Consider the following 19,305-nt stretch of genomic DNA (forward strand, 5'->3'; position numbering starts at 1 on the left):
GAGATTGTTGATAGACATGGTTTTTCCAAAATAGGTTAGGATATGTATATATGGTGACACGACAGGAATTATTCGTCGTTCAGATATTTCAACTTGGATGAAAGGTAACCAATTACTGCAGATATGGAGCTTTGCCACCGGCTTGCACGGCAATTCTCATCACAAACCGGGATTTGAACCCGAATCGAGTTACCATCCTAGGATATTTTTGCTTTTGTTATCGGATCTGGGCAAGATAAGCGACATGATCTCGAGCGTGATAATGCACGAGATCGTGACGAGTGACGAAAGTATGTTACACAGCATGAAGGATCTATCTGACCACCACCTGTTGTCGGAATGGGTAAAGTTGTGGTTCATTGGAAGGGAGAGCTATGGACGGTTTAATGTATTATGCTACAGCAGTACAGCACCGTGGCGTTCCCTGTTTATGGTTCACTGAATCGTACCTTCTTAGTTTCATGTGAACCAACCGGAGAATGCTCATAGTAATACTGACGGCTTTCTTGGCCATGCTTCATATATAAATAACATGATCCCTGCCACCATTACCTTTCCGCCCTCCAACAACCTAGCCTACTTGTTTCTTCATATGAAAGGCGACTGGCTATTCACCCCGACACCTTGTCCAGCAGACAAATAGTGCTATTTGCTCTACACAGGCGATATCCAACCCTACCGATCAGGACAACATGTATATCTAGTCCCAGTTCTCCCCCTACTGCAGAGCCTACTAGCTAATACAGATTGTAATTCCCAGGCTACCTACACCGTCGGACAAATATTATGCTTCTCCTCGGCCGTATGTATACAATAGGAACTGGCCTACTCAGACTTTGACTCAAGCTCCCCGATGGCTTTCAACCGACCTCAGAGATGGCAACCAGGCATTAGTCCAGGTAACCTACTCCACATATACTGCTATCTCAATCTGCTAACTAAAAAAGCCAATGAATGGTGATGACAAACTACGCTATTTCCAAACCCTAGTCAAGCTGGGATATAAAGAGATCGAGGTCTCTTATCCCTCTGCCTCACAAACCGAGTTCGATTTCACCCGACACCTCATAAGTACCCCTGGTACTGTGCCTGATGACACGTGGATCCAAGTCATGGCGCCTTGTCGCGAGGAACTTATACAAAGGACCATTGAGGCTGTTCGGGGTGCAAGGAAAGTCATTTTGCACATACACCTCTCCACGTCTGATCTTTTCCGCGAAGTCGTCTTCAAAATGACAAAGGGGGACATAATAGACCTCGCTGTTCGGTGTGTAATGAGGATTCGTGAACTCACGAAAGAGTCCTCGGATGCTGAGATGCACAAAACTGAATGGATGATTGAGTTTACACTGGAGAACTTTCAAGATACATCCGTGGAATACGCAATTGAGGTTTGCGAAGCTGTGAAATTAGCCTGGGAACCCACCATTGAGAACAAAATCATCTTCAATCTTCCATCGACTGTCGAAGTAACAATGCCAAACGTGTTCGCCGACCAGATCGAGCTCTTCTGCCGCGGTATCTCCGAGCGAGAAAAGGTCTGCGTATCAGTTCATCCCCACAATGACCGAGGATGCGGCGTGGCAGCAGCCGAGATGGCTCAGTTGGCTGGTGCAGACCGAGTTGAAGGATGTCTATTCGGGAATGGCGAACGCACTGGAAATGTCGATCTCGTCACGTTGGCTCTCAATTTATATACTCACGGTGTTTCACCCAGAGTTAACCTGAGCAATTTGAACGAGGTTGTCGCTATGGTGGAGGAGTGCACAAAGATCGCCGTCCATCCCAGAGCACCCTATGCAGGGAAATATGTATTTTGCACATTTACCGGTACACACCAGGATGCCATACGAAAGGGATATAACAAACTCAAAGAAAGTGAGAGACTTGGAGCTACACGGGCGTCCAAGTGGAAAATGCCATATCTCCCCATGGATCCAGTTGATCTGGGAAGGCAACACGAAGCTATTGTGAGGGTGAACTCTCAAAGTGGCAAAGGCGGTGTTGCCTGGCTTCTCAAAGAGAGTCTTAATATTGATATGCCGCGAGATTTGGAAATTGAATTTACGCAGGTTGTGAAAGCACATGCGAATCTCAGTGGCTTTGAGGTTACCCGGGAGACTATATGTCGCTTGTTCCGGAAACACTATATGCATGTTGAATCTGAACGAGTCCGGCTGCTGAATTGCAGAGCCAGCCAGGCCAAAGGAAATTGGGATGCTACTTACGTCCAACTGAAGATTTCAGTACAGGGTTCAGACCGTGAACTTGAAGCAACTGGAGGTGAACTATTACCTACCATACTTGATGCCCTTAGGTCAGTCGGTTACGACTACGAGGTACTAGACAACCAACTGCAATATATAGCCAGCCAGGATACGATGACGTCTTTTATCAGACTGGGTACAGCTGGAAACATCGCTTCATGGGGCGTGGGCATGCATAAGAACACAAATTGGGCTGTCTCACAAGCAGTAAGTCAAGCAGATGTGGAGGACTGACCACCACGTTAACAGATCTATAGATATTGGTGGCAGGCCAAAAGATAATGGCAAGCCAACTCAACGATAATTTGTCCAATTAGACGCTGTCTATGATGCGTGTTATGGCGACCAAGTGGGGCACCAGTCTGCGGTTGAGCAACTAAACTGGTGATGCACTTGAGCGTATTTACTCTGTTTATGCTCTTGTCTAGTTAAGCAATCGAGTACCGCTGCGGATAGTATTGTGTCAGTCGGTAGTGGAATATACATTGATGTATTGACTACTACTAACCAATGGATTCTGACGAGGAGACACAGAAAGGTAGTATATTAGGTTACTTGTCCAGTTCATAGTCTCATAGCCTTCAGTTCCCCTAGCACGCGAGCAAGGAAGACAGTGGCTCACTTCGCCGCTCCAGATAGAACCCGTTATGAATCAAGAGCTCTGGTCTATGCAGAGGTTACCTCCACCCTGTTTATAATAGGATCAGTAGATAATATCACTTTGTTATTAGCTTTGGTTCAGCCGGCATTTAGGCTACCGCGACGTATAGAGACTACGTTATCCTGCGCCTGCATTTCGAGGCGGAAACAGAATTAAATCCCATCCCCAATCACAACATCCTTGATATTATGACCGCGCTAGTACAGCCCGTGAATAAGATGCCATGGTTGGTTCATGCAATATATTCCCCAGACAAACGAAGGTTGTACGTGTGGTGATCATGCTGTATATACTAATGGCTATAGTAGAGTTTTTATCGCAACCCGGGGCTTAAATGGTACAATTGACTGAAGTGAGGGTCGTGAGGACCATACCAGTTTTAGTACTGATCGAATGCTTGACAGTATAGAAGCTGGGGAGTAACGAAAAGTTGGACAACTGCAGTAAAGCTCCAGTAATGAATTATGAGAGGCACTACTGCCACACCACCTGACTCCCTTCATGCCACAACCTGCCGCCTACCTTAGCAGGTAGAGTACAGTCCCCATACGGTAAGTCGTGATTTCTAAAGAGGGCACAAGGCAACCCCGCTCAACTTTAGTCCGCATTATCCCTGGGGTATTTACGGGTCGTCAGGTCCCCAGGTCGCCAGGTCGTACGTATTTTTGGTTCTTACCAGTATGTGACCTGGTTATCACTAATACTGACTATTAGAAAAACTAAGCTGTAAAAATATACTGTCTTACCAGATAATATATCTAGCAAGCTTTTATATTTACAGTATTTATACTAATTTTTACTAAATTTTTACTAGAGTTTCTGATTAAAATTAAAAAATTAATTGAAATTATGACCTGGGGAATTCTAGCTATAAATCATTATATAAGTATCAGAATTTATTATTTATATAAATATATTAATTATATCTAATTATTTCTAGTAAATACTAATTTAAATAATATTGAAAAAATATAAATTTACTAATATCTACTAGAAATGATTAGATGCAATTAAAAGATTTATATTATAATTTAATATATCTAAAATAAAGTTAATTAAATATATAAATATATATTTATTTAAATTATATTGATAATATATAGATCTACTAATACATACTAGAAATAATTAGATATAATTAGAAATTTTATATTATAATCTCATATATTTAAAATTAAGTTAATAAATTTACATATATATATTTAATTAAATTATATTGATAATATATAGATTTACTAATATTTACTAGAAATAATTAGATATAATTAATATATTTACAGAATTAGTAAATTCTGATATTTATATAGTAATTTATAACCAAAACTCCCCAGGTTAGGTTTTTTTAATTTTAATTAGAAGTTATTAGATCTGTTTAATAAAAAAATAAAAATTAATTAAAATTTCTAAAAATATAAGATCTTGCCAGGTTTACTACCTGGTAAGATAGTATATTTTACAGCTTAATTTTTCTGATAATCAGTATTAATAATAACCAGGTCCCATACTGGTAAGAACTAAAAATACGTATAACCTGGTGACCTGGGGACCTATCCACCCGTATTTACTTTTAGTCAGGTATTATTCCTACAAATAGGATGGTACAGTTCTGCCGGTTTCAATACATGGGCCTGGACAGTGCACCATACCTTCTAACGTCAGTCAATTGATGGTCTGGCGGTATTGCCTCCAAAAATCATATTCCATTTTTTATTGAAGTTTAAGGTTGGTTCGCATGGCGATAGCTTTCTGTGTAGGAATATAATTCTGGATAATGTTGTATTGTGAAAGAATTCTTACTTTATTCCTCAGCCCCCTGCATGCCTGTAGAATTCTGTATCAGAGGATTTGTAGTGGACTTATATCATATTCATTGCCTGGGTCCGCTGAAGACAGTCTAGGAAATGGGTTGCTGTTGGGGACTGTTACAGCACGATAGTATCAAGGTTATCAAAACTGCCAAGATGTGGAGAGATCCATTAACCACCGAGAATCAGATAGAATTATCATAAACAAATAAAATAGACCAGAGTGAAGAAATTGTATCGTCGAGATTTGCTGCTACCATTACGATTGGCCCCCCTTCATATGGCCGATCGATCAATGAAGTCCTTAAATCAGGCTAAATCTCAGGTCGCGTGGATATGCATCGAAGAATTCCCGGCAAATGATGCTTTGCAAATTTATCAACACATCCAACCGGCATAGGCGATCAACTAATTGACATCCATCTAAATAAGCCTGATTGGTATGTCAAAGTTCCATCGGCAATAATGTACCATTTACACTGCCGAACGCCGAGTTTTGTCCCATATGAAGGTCACTAGCAGTATTTCGGTGGTAGAAAGTGGCTGTTGTTGGGTGTGGCTGAGTAGATGAGAACTGGCTCAGGCTTTGCAGACCAATACCGCAGCAAGGCAGCCTGGCTACTTCTGGCTGCCTACTCGAACATCCTAGTACATAGACATGAAGGCTGTGCGAAACTGGCCCTCATAGGGAATGCCAATTTATATCCGGTTCCCCATCTTGGCCAATATCTTGATTTCATAATTAAATGGGAACCTCCAGGATTCTAGGTTGTTAGGTGTACAGTTTTTTAATCGGCAGCGAATATGGTTAGGGGCTAAAGTTTTGGATAAATAACCGACGGACAGATAGTGTTGAGGTGTTAAGTGGGTCTTCGGACCTATATTGATCCGGCCAAGGCAGCAGGAGCGCCCCCTTCTACTTCGCCATCCTACCATGCTTGCTCGCATGTTCCTAATTGTTTACAACCTCAGTCCAATCATTCTAACCGACCCTTCCTTTGCTGCATAAGCCTTCGTTTCTCTTTACGGAAGTATATGCTTTCAATAGAGAGGGTGCGTAACAGAAACATTACCTTGGTTCGGCTTACAGAAACGCCTTAATAGGTCGTTCAGATTCCACCTTGTTAACCTTAGTAATCGATGTGGCAGTAGCTTCCACAAGCCAAGGCTATCCGAAGTCTGGGCTCTGGACCCTGATCTAATGGTTGGGGTCTCACCGTGAATAGCTAGACAAAGGTTCTCTTGATTGTCTATTTTTGGAGGTGTAACTGCTACTGTTTAAGAGCGGCACATGTACTCCGGTGTACTCCATGACGATCGGCCCTCCGAAGGCTCACTGGACATTAGTACTGTACTATAATAGAACCCTTCCTCGGGTAACATGTGACAGGCATTTGGACACTAAGGCTTTCACTTCAATCACTTAGTTACCTAATGCCAAGCGTACTATTTTAGACCGGTTTCAGACATGCTAGCCCTCGTCCTTCTAGCTACGTGCCGTGTCTCGAAGAAGACAACTATGCGGTACGCCGATCCTTGTGGGGCTAAGAATAATAGCGAAGTTATTGTCTCGTGCGTTGTAAAGCGCCGATAAAGTCATCGTAATATTGACAATCTGATAGTCGGACTTGAACCTTCATGACTTGGAATTTGCAACCATGCCGACAATAGACATGAAGAAGGATGCAAATTTTCGCCTACAAGCCTCAGTGCCCTCGGGATATTTCGGATATAGAGACGATCATTATCGTCCCTGACATGCCGTAAATGGCGTCCAGTAGGGACTACGCCGGCCATCTGGACTTGTGGTTCAGGCTATGCTGCATTTTCCAATGTTGTCAATGCCACCGTTTCTAATTATTGTTTCCACTATTCAGAGGCGGTGGGCATTTGCGGATTGTAATATCTATTCCCATAAGCACGCTTGTTACTTTCACCACTGCGGTGGTGGCCTTTCGGTCCAAATTAAATGTGTCATTGGTGATTACAGAGTGGTTTTACGATTTTGGGCAAGTGCTAGGAGGACCAGAATCACTTTGGAAGCTGGGGGTGGATATGACATCATGTTACTCATTTTGGCCTTGGGCTTGCTCCTAGTGGCTGAGGTTATGGGACTGTCCTGCCTTCGCTCCGAGTGTTTGGTGTAGAGAGAGACGATTGATGTCTTATTTACTATAAGCCATACAAGCTACTCAGCCTGCAAAGAAAAGAGGAAGAAAGCAAGAAAGTAAGATACTATGTGAAATTGGAGACAGGGGGACTAGTCCCTTGCTTCGGGCACGGCCCGGTTTATAGTGTTATCAACTACGACAACCGGGCACAACTGGAGTTCTTGTTGATTTTATAGGTGGCAGACCAGCAACCGTATCATGAGATAATATTCCCAAATTAGAATGTATCTAGTTATACAGATGCAAGGGGTTTGAATACAAATGTTCTTCTTTGTTCCTCAAACACTCAATTTTATAGGCGGGTGCCAATTTGGGATCGAGACATTGTTGTGCTGTAAATACTGACACATTTACCGGTATCTTGCTTCTTTGAGAGAATCTTGGCTGCCAGCACTATAGCCTCCCTCGCCGGGGTATTGAGACAGCTGTATAGCCTGTCAAAGTTAGAAAACTGAGACGCAAACATAGCTACCTATAGACTATGTATGTTTACATCGATTTGCCTCGTAGCTGGCCAGCGTGATACTCAAAAAGATATTTTATATTCTGCCTATCATGTCCATCCCAGTTTATCCAAATTGATAAAGGCCAATGTCTAAGCCGCTTGATCTGGCCTTTACCTTAACCATCAGACCACATTAGATGGTTATAGTATTCTCATCTGGAAATATATAAATATTCGAATTGCTTGGGGGTCCACCGGTGGGTCCCGAAGACACCATACCGATGCACGAGTTTGGACCCTTACTTAAAGGCCATTTTCTACTCGTTCCACTATAAAACACTCGAACATCCATGGTGGTGTCGATATCGGCAGTAGTCTTTGCCGAAACGTTGAGGGTTACAGTGATCTGCGTCGGACATACTTCGGGGAATCTACGGCGGAATATCAAAGTCTTCGGAATATCCAAAATTGAAAAGGACAGAAGCTCCGGGCTAATTTGATAGATGAGCTCCGGTGTATTGAATCCGGAGGTGTACAGGAGTAGGTGTCATACCGACCCTCTAGTAGGGTCAGTCGCGCGCAATTCCGCACATGAAACAAGCTGATTTCGGGACCCCATTGTTACATCTTTCGGCAAAAGCTGGAGATGTGCTTGCCGAGTATACTTAGAAGCCATGCCACCATGTTGTTATACGACATAAACTCAGGCAATATGAGATGATCGTCGGATGCTTCTTGTTTTTATCCTAAATTGGTCTTTCAGTGGTTTATTTAAGGGATAGATGCCCTCACAAACCCTCAATCAACTGGCTTCTCACGCTACTCGTTGACCCATTTTCAACCAGCTTCAGGCGCATGTATTTCAAGATGAAGCAATTCTCCGCAAAATACGCCATCGCTGTTGTGGTGACCGCAGGGAACGCCCTAGCAGCCTCTACACAGGGCATCTCCGAAGACCTCTACGGCCGTTTAGTCGAAATGGCCACTATCTCCCAAGCTGCCTACGCCGACCTGTGCAACATTCCGTCGACTATTATCAAGGGAGAGAAGATTTACAACTCTCAAACTGACATCAACGGATGGATCCTCCGCGACGACAGCAGTAAAGAAATCATCACCGTCTTTCGCGGCACTGGCAGTGATACGAATCTACAACTCGATACTAACTATACCCTCACCCCTTTCGACACCCTACCCCAATGTAACGGTTGTGAAGTACACGGTGGATATTATATTGGATGGATCTCTGTCCAGGACAAAGTCGAGTCACTTGTCCAACAGCAGGTTAGCCGGTATCCGGACTATGCGCTGACTGTGACGGGCCACAGGTATGCCCTCGTGACCTCTTTCAATTAAGTGTATAATACTCACTAACTCCACGATAGTCTCGGAGCGTCCCTGGCAGCACTCACTGCCGCACAGCTGTCTGCGACATACGATAACATCCGCCTGTACACCTTCGGCGAACCGCGCAGCGGCAATCAGGCCTTCGCGTCGTACATGAACGATGCCTTCCAAGCCTCGAGCCCAGATACGACGCAGTATTTCCGGGTCACTCATGCCAACGACGGCATCCCAAACTTGCCCCCGGCGGAGCAGGGTTACGCCCATGGCGGTGTGGAGTACTGGAGCGTTGATCCTTACAGCGCCCAAAACACATTTGTCTGCACTGGGGATGAAGTGCAGTGCTGTGAGGCCCAGGGCGGACAGGGTGTAAATGATGCGCACACGACTTATTTTGGGATGACGAGCGGAGCATGTACATGGTGATCAGTCAATTTAGCCTCTCCGACTGTACCAGAAAAGATGGATGTCCTGGAGAGGACATGCATGTATGTATACCCGAAAGAACACCTTTTGGTAAATCAGGAGATTTAATAAGTTCCTTCCGTGAATACATATGGTTTCCCTCACCATAACCCATGAGGTTGCCTTTCTCTTTTGATTGCGATTATATGTCTAAAGTAAATGACAGATATATCTAAACACCTTATCCTCTTAAACCCATCATAGACTGTGTCACCTGATAGACCCCTTGAATGATGAGCGAAATGTATCAGTCCCGTTTAGATCCAACCCTTTCAGCCTAGCACAGTCAGGACACACCAATTCCATTTTAAGGTAGTACTAAATATGAATACAGCCTAAATTCATCGCTATATGATCCCATAAAGAAGCAACAGCCTTCCAGATCTCGTTTGCGCTGCGAAAAGCTAGCTCTACCATGGTCTTCATTGTGAGTGGACCGTTTAGTCTCGTTTAAGCCTAGCTATCATATAAGGACAATACATGTATATGGGGTTACTTGTAGAGAGGTAAGTTCCCGGGCTTCTTCACCATCTCGAGGAGTTGACAACACGTCGCGTGCATGTCATAAGCCGGTATATCTCGACGTTGTCGTGATCGCGACCCAGATCCCTGTTGATAGCGTTAAGAAGGCCCTATATTCGAATTTCCAATTTCATTTTTACGAAGATATGCCGATGGTGGAGGGTTAGTAAACCAATTACTATGATCGTGTGCAGCATGAGATGAGACCGTGGCCAATCCTGTTCAAATGCCAAGACCCGCCTCCTACCACAGGTAAGGCATCCGTCGGCGGCACGTTGAATTGTGCAAATGCCGAGATCATAAAAGCAGTCACACTTCCACGTCGGTACTGGATGGGTTGCTCGTTGCCATGATGCGTTTTCCATTGCGAGGGTCGTTCGTGTTACTGCGATGCAGATTCTGTGGGCAAGGCGCAGGGCTCTGTTCTTAGGTGGGAGGCACCCCATATTAATTTTATTTCGTCACACTGACTACATTTATTTCGGAGATATACCCTCACTCTGCGAGCCCTGGACGTAAAGAATCTTCGGCAGGACTTTGTGTAGGATGCCTAGACTCTTTCGTGCCTACTCCCCGCAAATAATCCTATCATATTAAGAGGAATAGATAGCCATGATTGCCTTGACGAAGCCCCTTCAGATTACCCGTTACCCATTCTTTGCAGAAATTTGCCTCTCCTATTAGTTAGTTGTGTTTTGCAGTTTCCCGTACTGACTACCTGCGACCCTTATCATGCCCGCTCTCCCCGGCTGCTTGGACTGTCTGCTCCTGAGAGCGGAAACCACGCGGCAAGCGAAAGGTGAATCTATTAACTGGAAACTCAGTTTGTCATATTGAGTGCTAGGGCCTGATACGCTGGGTTCCTTGAGGCCATATAATCATAGCATTTTGTTTCCTACGAAACAGCCACCTCAGATCTTCCCAAAGTTTTTTTTTTTCCACAAGTGAGAGCCAGCTTTGGATCATCATATCTAAGGTTAAATCCTAAGTGAAAGCTCAGACCTCCCGGAAAACTTTTTCTTTTTACTTCTGCCTACCCTGTCAAGACATTTCATTCGTTTAGACATTTTGCCAGACACAGTTTTATAAAACATCCCCATCTGGATACTTGAGGGCCTTCTTCGTTGAAAGGTAGTAAGGTGCGCAAGATGTTTACCCAGACAATAATGCATCATTTCAAAGTCCGCAGCTGACGGCTTGATACAATCAAACGGAAATAATGTAAATATGACCCACGCCCTCACCTCGTCACTTAGGGGCTCTGGTATTGTATCTTTTAGCCATGATTATGAGTCCTGCCACTGCAGAAAAGCATGCGACCGCTCCAAATATGAGCCCTAGTCCGCCCTGATCCGCGATATAATTCAGCGCCTTGCCGTCCACCCCTTGCCAGGACCGTCCCGCAGCATGTTGTACCACCAAGCCAATAAACCCGTCGTCCAGCAGCCCTATATCGAGTCGAGGGGTGTTGTAAAGCCATGCGTATTGCCTAAACGCTGCCGTTACCATGATCGGGCCCGTGGACCAGAAAACCTGCAGGTACGGGAGGAGTATTCCTCGTGATGCAAGCCTGCTACTCCGCCGCTTGGCCTCGCGGAGCGCCCATTCCAGAAATGGCGATCTAGGCCTGGCCATAAAAAAATGGTTACTGAGGCCGAGTGTGCCCGCTGTTGGGGAGAAAATGGCTTGGAATTGGAGTCTCTGGAGGCATCGAATACGCTCAGCTGACTTGGGGTTCACGTCCAGGTCGGAATAAATGCCACCCTCGGAATGAACGATGAGCAGTCTCGCAATATCAGCACGCTGAATATCGTGAGGGTAACCTTCGTATGTCGACAGCATCCAAGCGTAATCCGCTTTGATAAGCTCAAGGACATCATCATCTGTCCATAGCTTGACTGTGTAGTTGGAGGGCTCGAAAATAGCCTTCCACGATTCACAAGACGCGGTGATGGTGGTAGAATAGTCACTGATATCGGTTGTTTTCCACAGTTGATGGACAATGTTTGGTATGACTGGTTCGAGGGGCGGACGAGCGTTATGGACATCTTCGAGTGCATCAGGCGAACATGCGTCCACTATCTGTATAGACTCTGTTAAGTGTCCGGTGAGAGCGAAGTCATCAGTATAGACGAATTGAAAAATAACGAAGATAATAACAGAGAAAATCACTGCGACACCAAGCTGTCTCGGCCTTCCAAATAAAACCCCCATAATGCTCCTTTTTGCAGAACCTCGCACTACGACGGTAGTCTGCCTTTGAATGAAGAATGAATGTTGAAGGCAGAGGTTGCATTTCATCGGGGTCGCAGAAAGACATTTACCTACTGGGATTGCTCCAACATTGGTCCACGTTTGATGCGCATGACTGGCCAGAAAATCGGAATCAAAGAAAGGTCCGAGTTCCATGAGTACCAGTCTACGTTTACGTTGATCATGGCCTGTTTCTATCGCGTGGGTTTATTAGGGGAGTGAAAACCACACCAGTGAGTAGTAGCTTTCGCACCAAGGATCGCCCAGGATGGTAGTGGCTCACAAACATTGGATAATATATTCATCTGAGACAAGCAGTAGGCATAGCATTCTTCTCTATCCTATTCGTCTCTATCTGGGTATTAGGGCCATCAGAGCCATCGTGCTTGATGTTCGGTGTTGATTCCCTACCTCAAAATCTCTCGGACAATCCACCTTGCCCACCCAAGACCATCGCCTATCAGAGTGACTGGGATTTGTCCCTTTTGTTGACAGCAAAGGACTGGACAGACTAGATTAGGATGCTCACACATGCTCAAGTAGTAGACGACAAAATAGATTTCTCGTCAATGTATTTTGACTATTCGTGAAAAATTCGAAGTCGCTGCCTATTCTTCTACGAGCATTTGTCACTGCGTAATACTGATTTCCATGGTACCATCACAGAGGTACACCTTCTTTATTGACACCAAATGAGGAGAATTCTGTCTTCTTGTGCCGCAATCCTGCCAGTCTGACTCATCTGCGGCCCCACGGCGTGGTACGTTTATAGACTCTTGAATGTCCGGGCTCGTGTCAAGTGCAAGACATTTTACCCCTGTAAATGCACTCTTTCAGGAAACGTATCGAGCTTATCATGCCCACGAGCCCCTGCAGAGCTGACATGGCTTGACAAAGTATACTGAGGTCGCTGATCAAATGATAGGTAGCTGTTTATCCGCAGTAGTAAGGACAGTCTCTATTGCAAGCTAGTAGGACGTAATGAAGCAACCTGCTATATTCTATTTACTGAATGTGCGGTCTATTAATCATCCAACCTCGTCTGTAACTCTGACCACTATTGTGATTCATTCCAGTCAGATCAGAATCTCTGCTCATTTGGGGAGACAAACATGTTGTTTCTGTGTGAAACCCCCCACTACGTTCCACTTTACTCGCTAGCCCCGCATTTTCTCTGCGCCTCCCGAAAACATACGTTAGGTAATAACTGGCGATCAACCAAACCTAGTTATTGGATACAAAATCCTGAACTTGAAGAATGTGTTGCTTGGCCACTAAACTTACGGATGTAGTTTCATGATGTATAAGCTGTCGTCGAAGGCACTCCATGTGATGGTTGTATCTCGTTACCTTAATTCATATCCAGTCAAATCCCCGGATATACGGGTTGGGACTGGCTTATATATTTCATTTATCGAGGTCTTCGACACGGCCTTGCTCCTTTTCTTACTGTAGAAAATACTGACTGGAACCTTAGACGAGTGTCTTTCGGTACTCTAAGTGTCATGGATGAACCATGCGGTAACTTTAGAAAACAAATGATTCGTTCATTGTTTTAAACTCCTCTGATAAAGTCAGAAGGAGGCTAAGTATGGAAGGTGGAAGATTTATCCTCTCCAGATCTCCAGATCATAGCAGCTGATGAAGTTAAAAAATCAGTACCGTAGCCATGCCACAGGTAGCCACTATACTGAGAGCTCGATGTTTGGGGAAGGACCGAGCAGTCACTTTTAATCAGCTGGTTATAGTCGTGATAGATGATAGCATTCTCAATGCCGTACAGAAGAATGTTAGTGAATATGTAGCTGAAATTGTGCGTAATAATGGATACAGTCATTTAGTAAATGCCCGCTCCAATGGAATCTGATTCAAACAACGGGACGGCCTTTGAATCTCGCCTTAATGGTATAATTACCGGACTGAGATCGGAGGATCTTACTATGATCCTGGCTAGTGAAACATCTTATCTTCGACAAAAATTTAAACTGCATCTTGCATTCTACCAATGTCTGAAGATATGATCATACCTATCAAATTATCTATTCCCGAGACTTTAATCCTCCGGCGAAAATATATGTTCATGGGTGTATCCTGTCTACTGTTCCGAAGTTCATGTTGCGGTGGAACCTCGGAGGAACTCTAAAGTCCCCAGTCTGATCGCGCCGTTCCTTCTCACAAGGCGGGGAGTGTTGGTCCACTTAATGGGAGTGCTATATTTATACCCCTGGATTCAGGTTCGATGTTCGGGCCAATAGCTAGTCCTGTCTACACAGCCATTGCAGACGTCCGGGTATGTGGAATACACTGCACTTCCGAATTGAACATCCGCAATCCACCATCCTGTCTATTATAATTAGGGATTATCATGGTAGTAGCAATAATCCCAACCATGCCAGGATATAATACACACTGTGTGACTTTGTCACTTACAGAGATATTATGGAACAGAATTATAACCAGTTTAAGATCTATTTAAAAATTATATAAATATATTTTAAAATAAGAATTTATTTAGTAACTACTATACAAGTCTATAGTTTCTTTTTTTAGAGGTGGGGTCTAGGGCTGATCATGTGACTTATTGCAATAATGGTTTGCCTGGTCAGATGAGAAATTAGCGTGGGCCAGGTGACCTGCGACGCTGCGTCCTGTCATTTTCCCGCACTGGACAGGCAGGGTATTTCCATCTAGCGTCTAGAACTCTGCTTTATTGCCCATGACAGTACATTCTGTTGGGACAGTAATCTCTCCGTCACTGGTCTGACTAGACGCGATATATCGTTTTTGGTCTAGCGGTTAGCGTTCCGACACATTCTTTGCCTGGAGTGATGGACGAGGCATACCTTCCGCATTGGGGCCAGTTACCCGTCGAGCAGTACTTGATCGTGAGTGTTTTGCGCCACGATTATTGTTTCCCAAGTTAATAGAAGGCCGAGCGTGGCTAATATCTTGTCTTAAAGAAACACTGGGATCACTCCTCATCTGAGCCCACTGGAAACCAGCGCCTCCGACTGATCCACCGGTTCTTAGATCTAGATGAGATTCCGGGGGAACTGGACCCTACTTATCATGCCTCGGAGACTTACAAAACACCATCACATTTCCCTACGGCCCATGAAATTGACATTATCCTCCGCCCCTGGCGCTCTGACACTCTGCGGAAGATAGGGTGGAGAATTTGGGGGAGTGATAACAATCAGTTGGTTTTGTTGCGCACTCACTATAATGCCGATGACAACGACAAGATCACAGATTTAGTAGGGTCCGATGAGCTCGACGAGAAGGATACAGCCTGGTGGGCCCTTCTTGATAATCCTGAACTCTTCAATTTCGGCCACCACTGGTGGCGAGTCTTCGACATCTTGCCAGAGTTAGCCGGCCCTTTAGATGGCTATAGCCGCCTGCCGAATCCAGAACATATTTTACGGGATAGACAGTTTTTCAAGAAGAAACTACCAAACCTCAAACAAAGCGACGAATGGAGGGCGGATCGTGATAAACATATTAAACGACAGAGCACATTCCTTCGGCGAACAGCTTCAAAGGGCTATTTTGCTATTGCGGATCAGGAAGCTTTTGAAACGGACATGCTACGGTTAATCTATCACGACGGGAAGACGAATATTGTACAAGAGACCCGGATAGAATTCAGTGAGCAGACATTTGCTGATGTTGCTGTTGAATGGGAAGAGTTGTCGCTTCCTTCTCAATTATGGGAGGACGGAATGACTGGTGAGAAGTATGGAGTGAATGGGGAGCTAGGAAGGGAGTTATATCAGCTAGATGAGACTGATCTGGAATAAGGATGGGTATAAAGAAGTCCGATGGCCATGTGAGTGTTATTAGCGCTAATATGATGGCAGGTTGGAATCAACGTGCAAATTCTCCCGGACCCGGCTAGGATGCATATTGACGGGTCATATTATATCTGCTAAATTCGGTCCCTACAGAACAGTTTACGGTAACCTCCTTGTATATATATGGTGTACCAATCCTGTTGAAAGAGGTCACAATATATAGTATCAATTTGTAGTCCAAGAATATAGAACAAGGGAAGTTTCAGGCGTATAAACAAAGTACCTATGGGAGATTTGACAGTGCTTTCTTCATTTATGTTCTCATATTCACTATTTATCTCGGAAGCGCCTCAGAGGGTAAATACATCAGAACAAGGTATCTATCAGAGACGATCACAGTAATAGTAATAACTCTAATCATCATTGATTTATCTACTGTTAATATATAGAATAATATTATCTCTATTTTATGAATCTGCTTTTCTTATATCTTTATCTAATTTATTTAATTTCATATACGCAGTTGAAGTTTGATAACGTGCCTAAAAAATAAGTATAAAATTCAAAGTTTCAGAATGATAGAATACTAATAAAATAGTATATTTTTTTATATTGAATTGTATTTATCTGTTTCTTATTCTATATCTGTAAAGTAAGGTGTTCCTTCTGAAATTTAAATTTAATTATAAATTATATTCATTATAGATAAAGAGTCTTAAGAAATTAGGAAATAAATTACATAAAGGTAGAACCACTAGGTAACAAGTTATCAAGACCTAGAGCCCTCTATCTCGAGCACAGCGAACTGAGTGTCGGTAATATTGAGGAACCGCACTGAGTCGTCATCGACCAGCGTATTAATGCCAGGCTTGTTCAGGAGGGCATTGATTCGGTCCGCCGCTGTCTTGTCCATAAAGCACATTATGGTAAGAGCATCCTAGTCAGGGTTGTGTTTTGAGCTATCATTAACAGCATAGCGACGCCAATATAACAGCTGTCGGCTGCCTGGATTACTGAGGGAGAACATGAGAGGAACATTCGTGGTCTTATACTGTGATTGAAAGTGATCCGCCGTAAGTTGGGGAGCCTTGTAGACAAGGATGGAGATTGTGTGAGGTGCCATGAAGAGAAGAGTGGCTGGCCTAGATACAGTGGGCAGTGTTATGGAGCCGAGAGAATGATTTATGGTTTTTCTAATCCTGCACATAACAATGTGCCGAAAATCACTATGTGGAATTAGCTGTGGAATTCCACCCCCTCCGCCAACACACCTCCTCCATATCCGATAATATATCTTTCTTCATACATAATGCTTCTTTTGTTGTGGGAGGGACGCGCTAAAGTCTGGCTTCAGTTATCTGGGCTTGATATTTTGTACTTAAAAGTTTACTGTGCACACATTAGGTGGTTCGATGCGTTTTCCTCGCCATCGACGGCGGGTGTTTCGTCCGGCTCAGAGTGACAGTGGCCTCCTCGCTCATCAACGAGTCGACATCGGGCAGCAACAGGGTGGCCACCAGCCCGAGCCCTGTAACTGCGATTGTACTGAAGAAAACCGTGCGGTACGCCTGAATGTTAGCCTCCTTGAAGGCTCGAAGAGCTCTAGCCCCGAGCCCTGGGGTAACCCCCACCACGGTGGTCGGAGCCTGACCAGCTGACAGGGCGGCAATTTAGGGTCTGTATGGCTTCGGGGGGCAGGCTACTGTTATCCAATGCCTTCCCAATCTCTGTCAGGATAGTATCTGCCTACCGGGTAGTAATGATGACGTTGTAGATCGTCGTGACGACGGTTGTGATGGAAAAGCGAATCGAGTAATCGAACCCACAGCCAGTGCCCAGTTTATCCTGATCGCCGAGCGCGAGGGTCGTAGTCGTAAGGGATAGCCCCTCCACCCATCCGGCGAAGAACGTGCCAAAGGCCACCAACCAACAAGCTCGGTCGCGTGAATCCACGGTGCACGTCGTGACACAGGCAAACAGGATCCCCGCAATCACAAGGATCACAATGCTCTGGTATTTAATCTTTCAAATACCCATGGCTGCAAATCCCGAGATGATCTCCCCACATAGCCAGCCGGCCCTGACAAGCAAGAAGAGTAAGCTGTCAGGAACAGAATTCCTGGAGGTATAAATAAAGAACACTATTAATGGCCAGACGACAGCAAGGCCATAGTAAAGGCTTGAACTGAGCCCCGAGGTAATAACTGCTACTTTTTATTGCAAATCTCGCAACATACGCATCGGAATGAGCGGCTGCCGGGTTGGACTATATTATTTCCAGAGGATGAATGTGATAAAGAATAACCTGCTGATAATAATGGTAGCAACCACATATGAGGACTGCCATAGATATCAAAAGCTACTCCAGGAGAGGCCCATGAGAAAGGGTGTCAGGGCGGACACGAAGAGAAAGGTTCTAAAATAGTTAAACAGATAATCTAGGTAAATTTTCGCTGGCTGTCATGCTTCTCCTGGAAGATGGGTGGCCAGTAAAATAAAGTGAAACACAGTAACGCAACGGCATTGATGGCAATCAGGATGTAAAACACTCCCCGCCAGCCCGCAGAGGTGGTGCGGACCAAACTCTCGCTGATGGCAGGCGCAAAGGCACGGCCAGGCGTCGTGAAGATATACATGAGGCTGTTGGCTGTGAAGCGGTATTTCATCGGCACAAGCTCTGCCACCACGTAGAAATAAGATACCTGAGTCGATGCAGCCAGTCCGATCAATGTCATGTCTCCGATCAAGGTGTTGATGCTGTCCGCTCTCGCGCATATGATACTCCCAACGGTTCCGAGGACACCGCCGCCGATAAAAATGTATCGTCTCCCAAAAAAATATCTGTGGTGCGGCCGATCAGGGTAAGGCCAACCGCGATCGTCAGCGTGTAGGTCAGCGACACCCAGGAGATGTCGGCGCTAGGGCCAATTTCCGGGTTGATGATGGCGAGGAGCGGAGCCGGAAAGGCAAAGCCGGCGATCGCAGCAAGCAAGCCCAGTCCGATCGCTGTCATCGAGCCAAGGAACAAGCTGGAGCAGAAGTAGCGAGGAGGAAGGCCATTGTCGGCCTCAATGTCGCGAATCGCGCCAGGAGCCTCGCGTTTCTCGACCATCCTGGTCAGATCTCCCAAAGAAGAGATTCAGCCGCCGCAAGCTTCGGACAGTCCCTACTGTTTTAATACAGGGGCGCCGAGGAAGAAGCGGAATTCAACCTCCCCTCTGGATTCCGCCCTGTTTTAATCGAGCTGTGGCTCAACTGCCAGAGGCCCTCTTCACTCCACCTGGGAATATCATGGGGAAGGAGGGAGTCTCGAATGTTCTCACCATCTCAGAAAACCCTCTTCCAGCGTTTTGGACTCATTGCTGTCCACCCCGGTGTTCGTATTCACCAGTCGAAATCATACCTGATTCCTATATGCACCCGACGATCCCGTTCACAAGGACAAACAAGCCATACAACCCTGTGACGTACGCGACAGTATGCATTGTCCTTGTCGCTCTTGCCTGCATTTGCGTCGGTCTGTGATTCTTTTCGCGGATTCACTATCAGGGTTGTATATTTTGGGATGATATTAT

The 19,305-nt window shown here is 45.0% G+C and overlaps 5 protein-coding genes across 5 annotated transcripts; 3 read left to right on the forward strand and 2 right to left on the reverse strand.

The window, feature by feature from the left end:
- Positions 1-950: 950 nt before the first annotated feature.
- AtWU_11486 (2-isopropylmalate synthase) lies at positions 951-2,584 on the forward strand (the record flags this gene model as incomplete). Its single annotated transcript, XM_035506586.1, has 2 exons — positions 951-2,474; positions 2,525-2,584. 2 exons carry the CDS (start codon positions 951-953, stop codon positions 2,582-2,584), a joined length of 1,584 nt encoding a protein of 527 aa, XP_035362479.1.
- A 5,632-nt stretch (positions 2,585-8,216) lies between these two features.
- On the forward strand, positions 8,217-9,119 carry AtWU_11487 (lipase family protein; the record flags this gene model as incomplete). The annotated part of the gene is made up of 2 exons (XM_035506587.1): positions 8,217-8,677; positions 8,735-9,119. The coding sequence occupies 2 exons, from the start codon at positions 8,217-8,219 to the stop codon at positions 9,117-9,119; spliced, it is 846 nt and encodes a 281-aa protein (XP_035362480.1).
- Positions 9,120-10,928: 1,809 nt separating this feature from the next.
- AtWU_11488 (glycosyltransferase family 32 protein) lies at positions 10,929-11,894 on the reverse strand (the record flags this gene model as incomplete). Its single annotated transcript, XM_035506588.1, has 1 exon — positions 10,929-11,894. One exon carries the CDS (start codon positions 11,892-11,894, stop codon positions 10,929-10,931), a length of 966 nt encoding a protein of 321 aa, XP_035362481.1.
- Positions 11,895-14,761: 2,867 nt separating this feature from the next.
- On the forward strand, positions 14,762-15,736 carry AtWU_11489 (major facilitator superfamily protein; the record flags this gene model as incomplete). Its single annotated transcript, XM_035506589.1, has 2 exons — positions 14,762-14,818; positions 14,894-15,736. The coding sequence occupies 2 exons, from the start codon at positions 14,762-14,764 to the stop codon at positions 15,734-15,736; spliced, it is 900 nt and encodes a 299-aa protein (XP_035362482.1).
- A 2,737-nt stretch (positions 15,737-18,473) lies between these two features.
- Positions 18,474-18,842, reverse strand: AtWU_11490 (trichothecene efflux pump TRI12; the record flags this gene model as incomplete). Its single annotated transcript, XM_035506590.1, has 1 exon — positions 18,474-18,842. One exon carries the CDS (start codon positions 18,840-18,842, stop codon positions 18,474-18,476), a length of 369 nt encoding a protein of 122 aa, XP_035362483.1.
- Positions 18,843-19,305: the final 463 nt, after the last annotated feature.

The sequence above is a fragment of the Aspergillus tubingensis genome (genome assembly GCF_013340325.1).
Source record: "Aspergillus tubingensis WU-2223L DNA, scaffold_15, whole genome shotgun sequence".
Classification (NCBI taxonomy): Eukaryota; Fungi; Ascomycota; class Eurotiomycetes; order Eurotiales; family Aspergillaceae; genus Aspergillus; species Aspergillus tubingensis.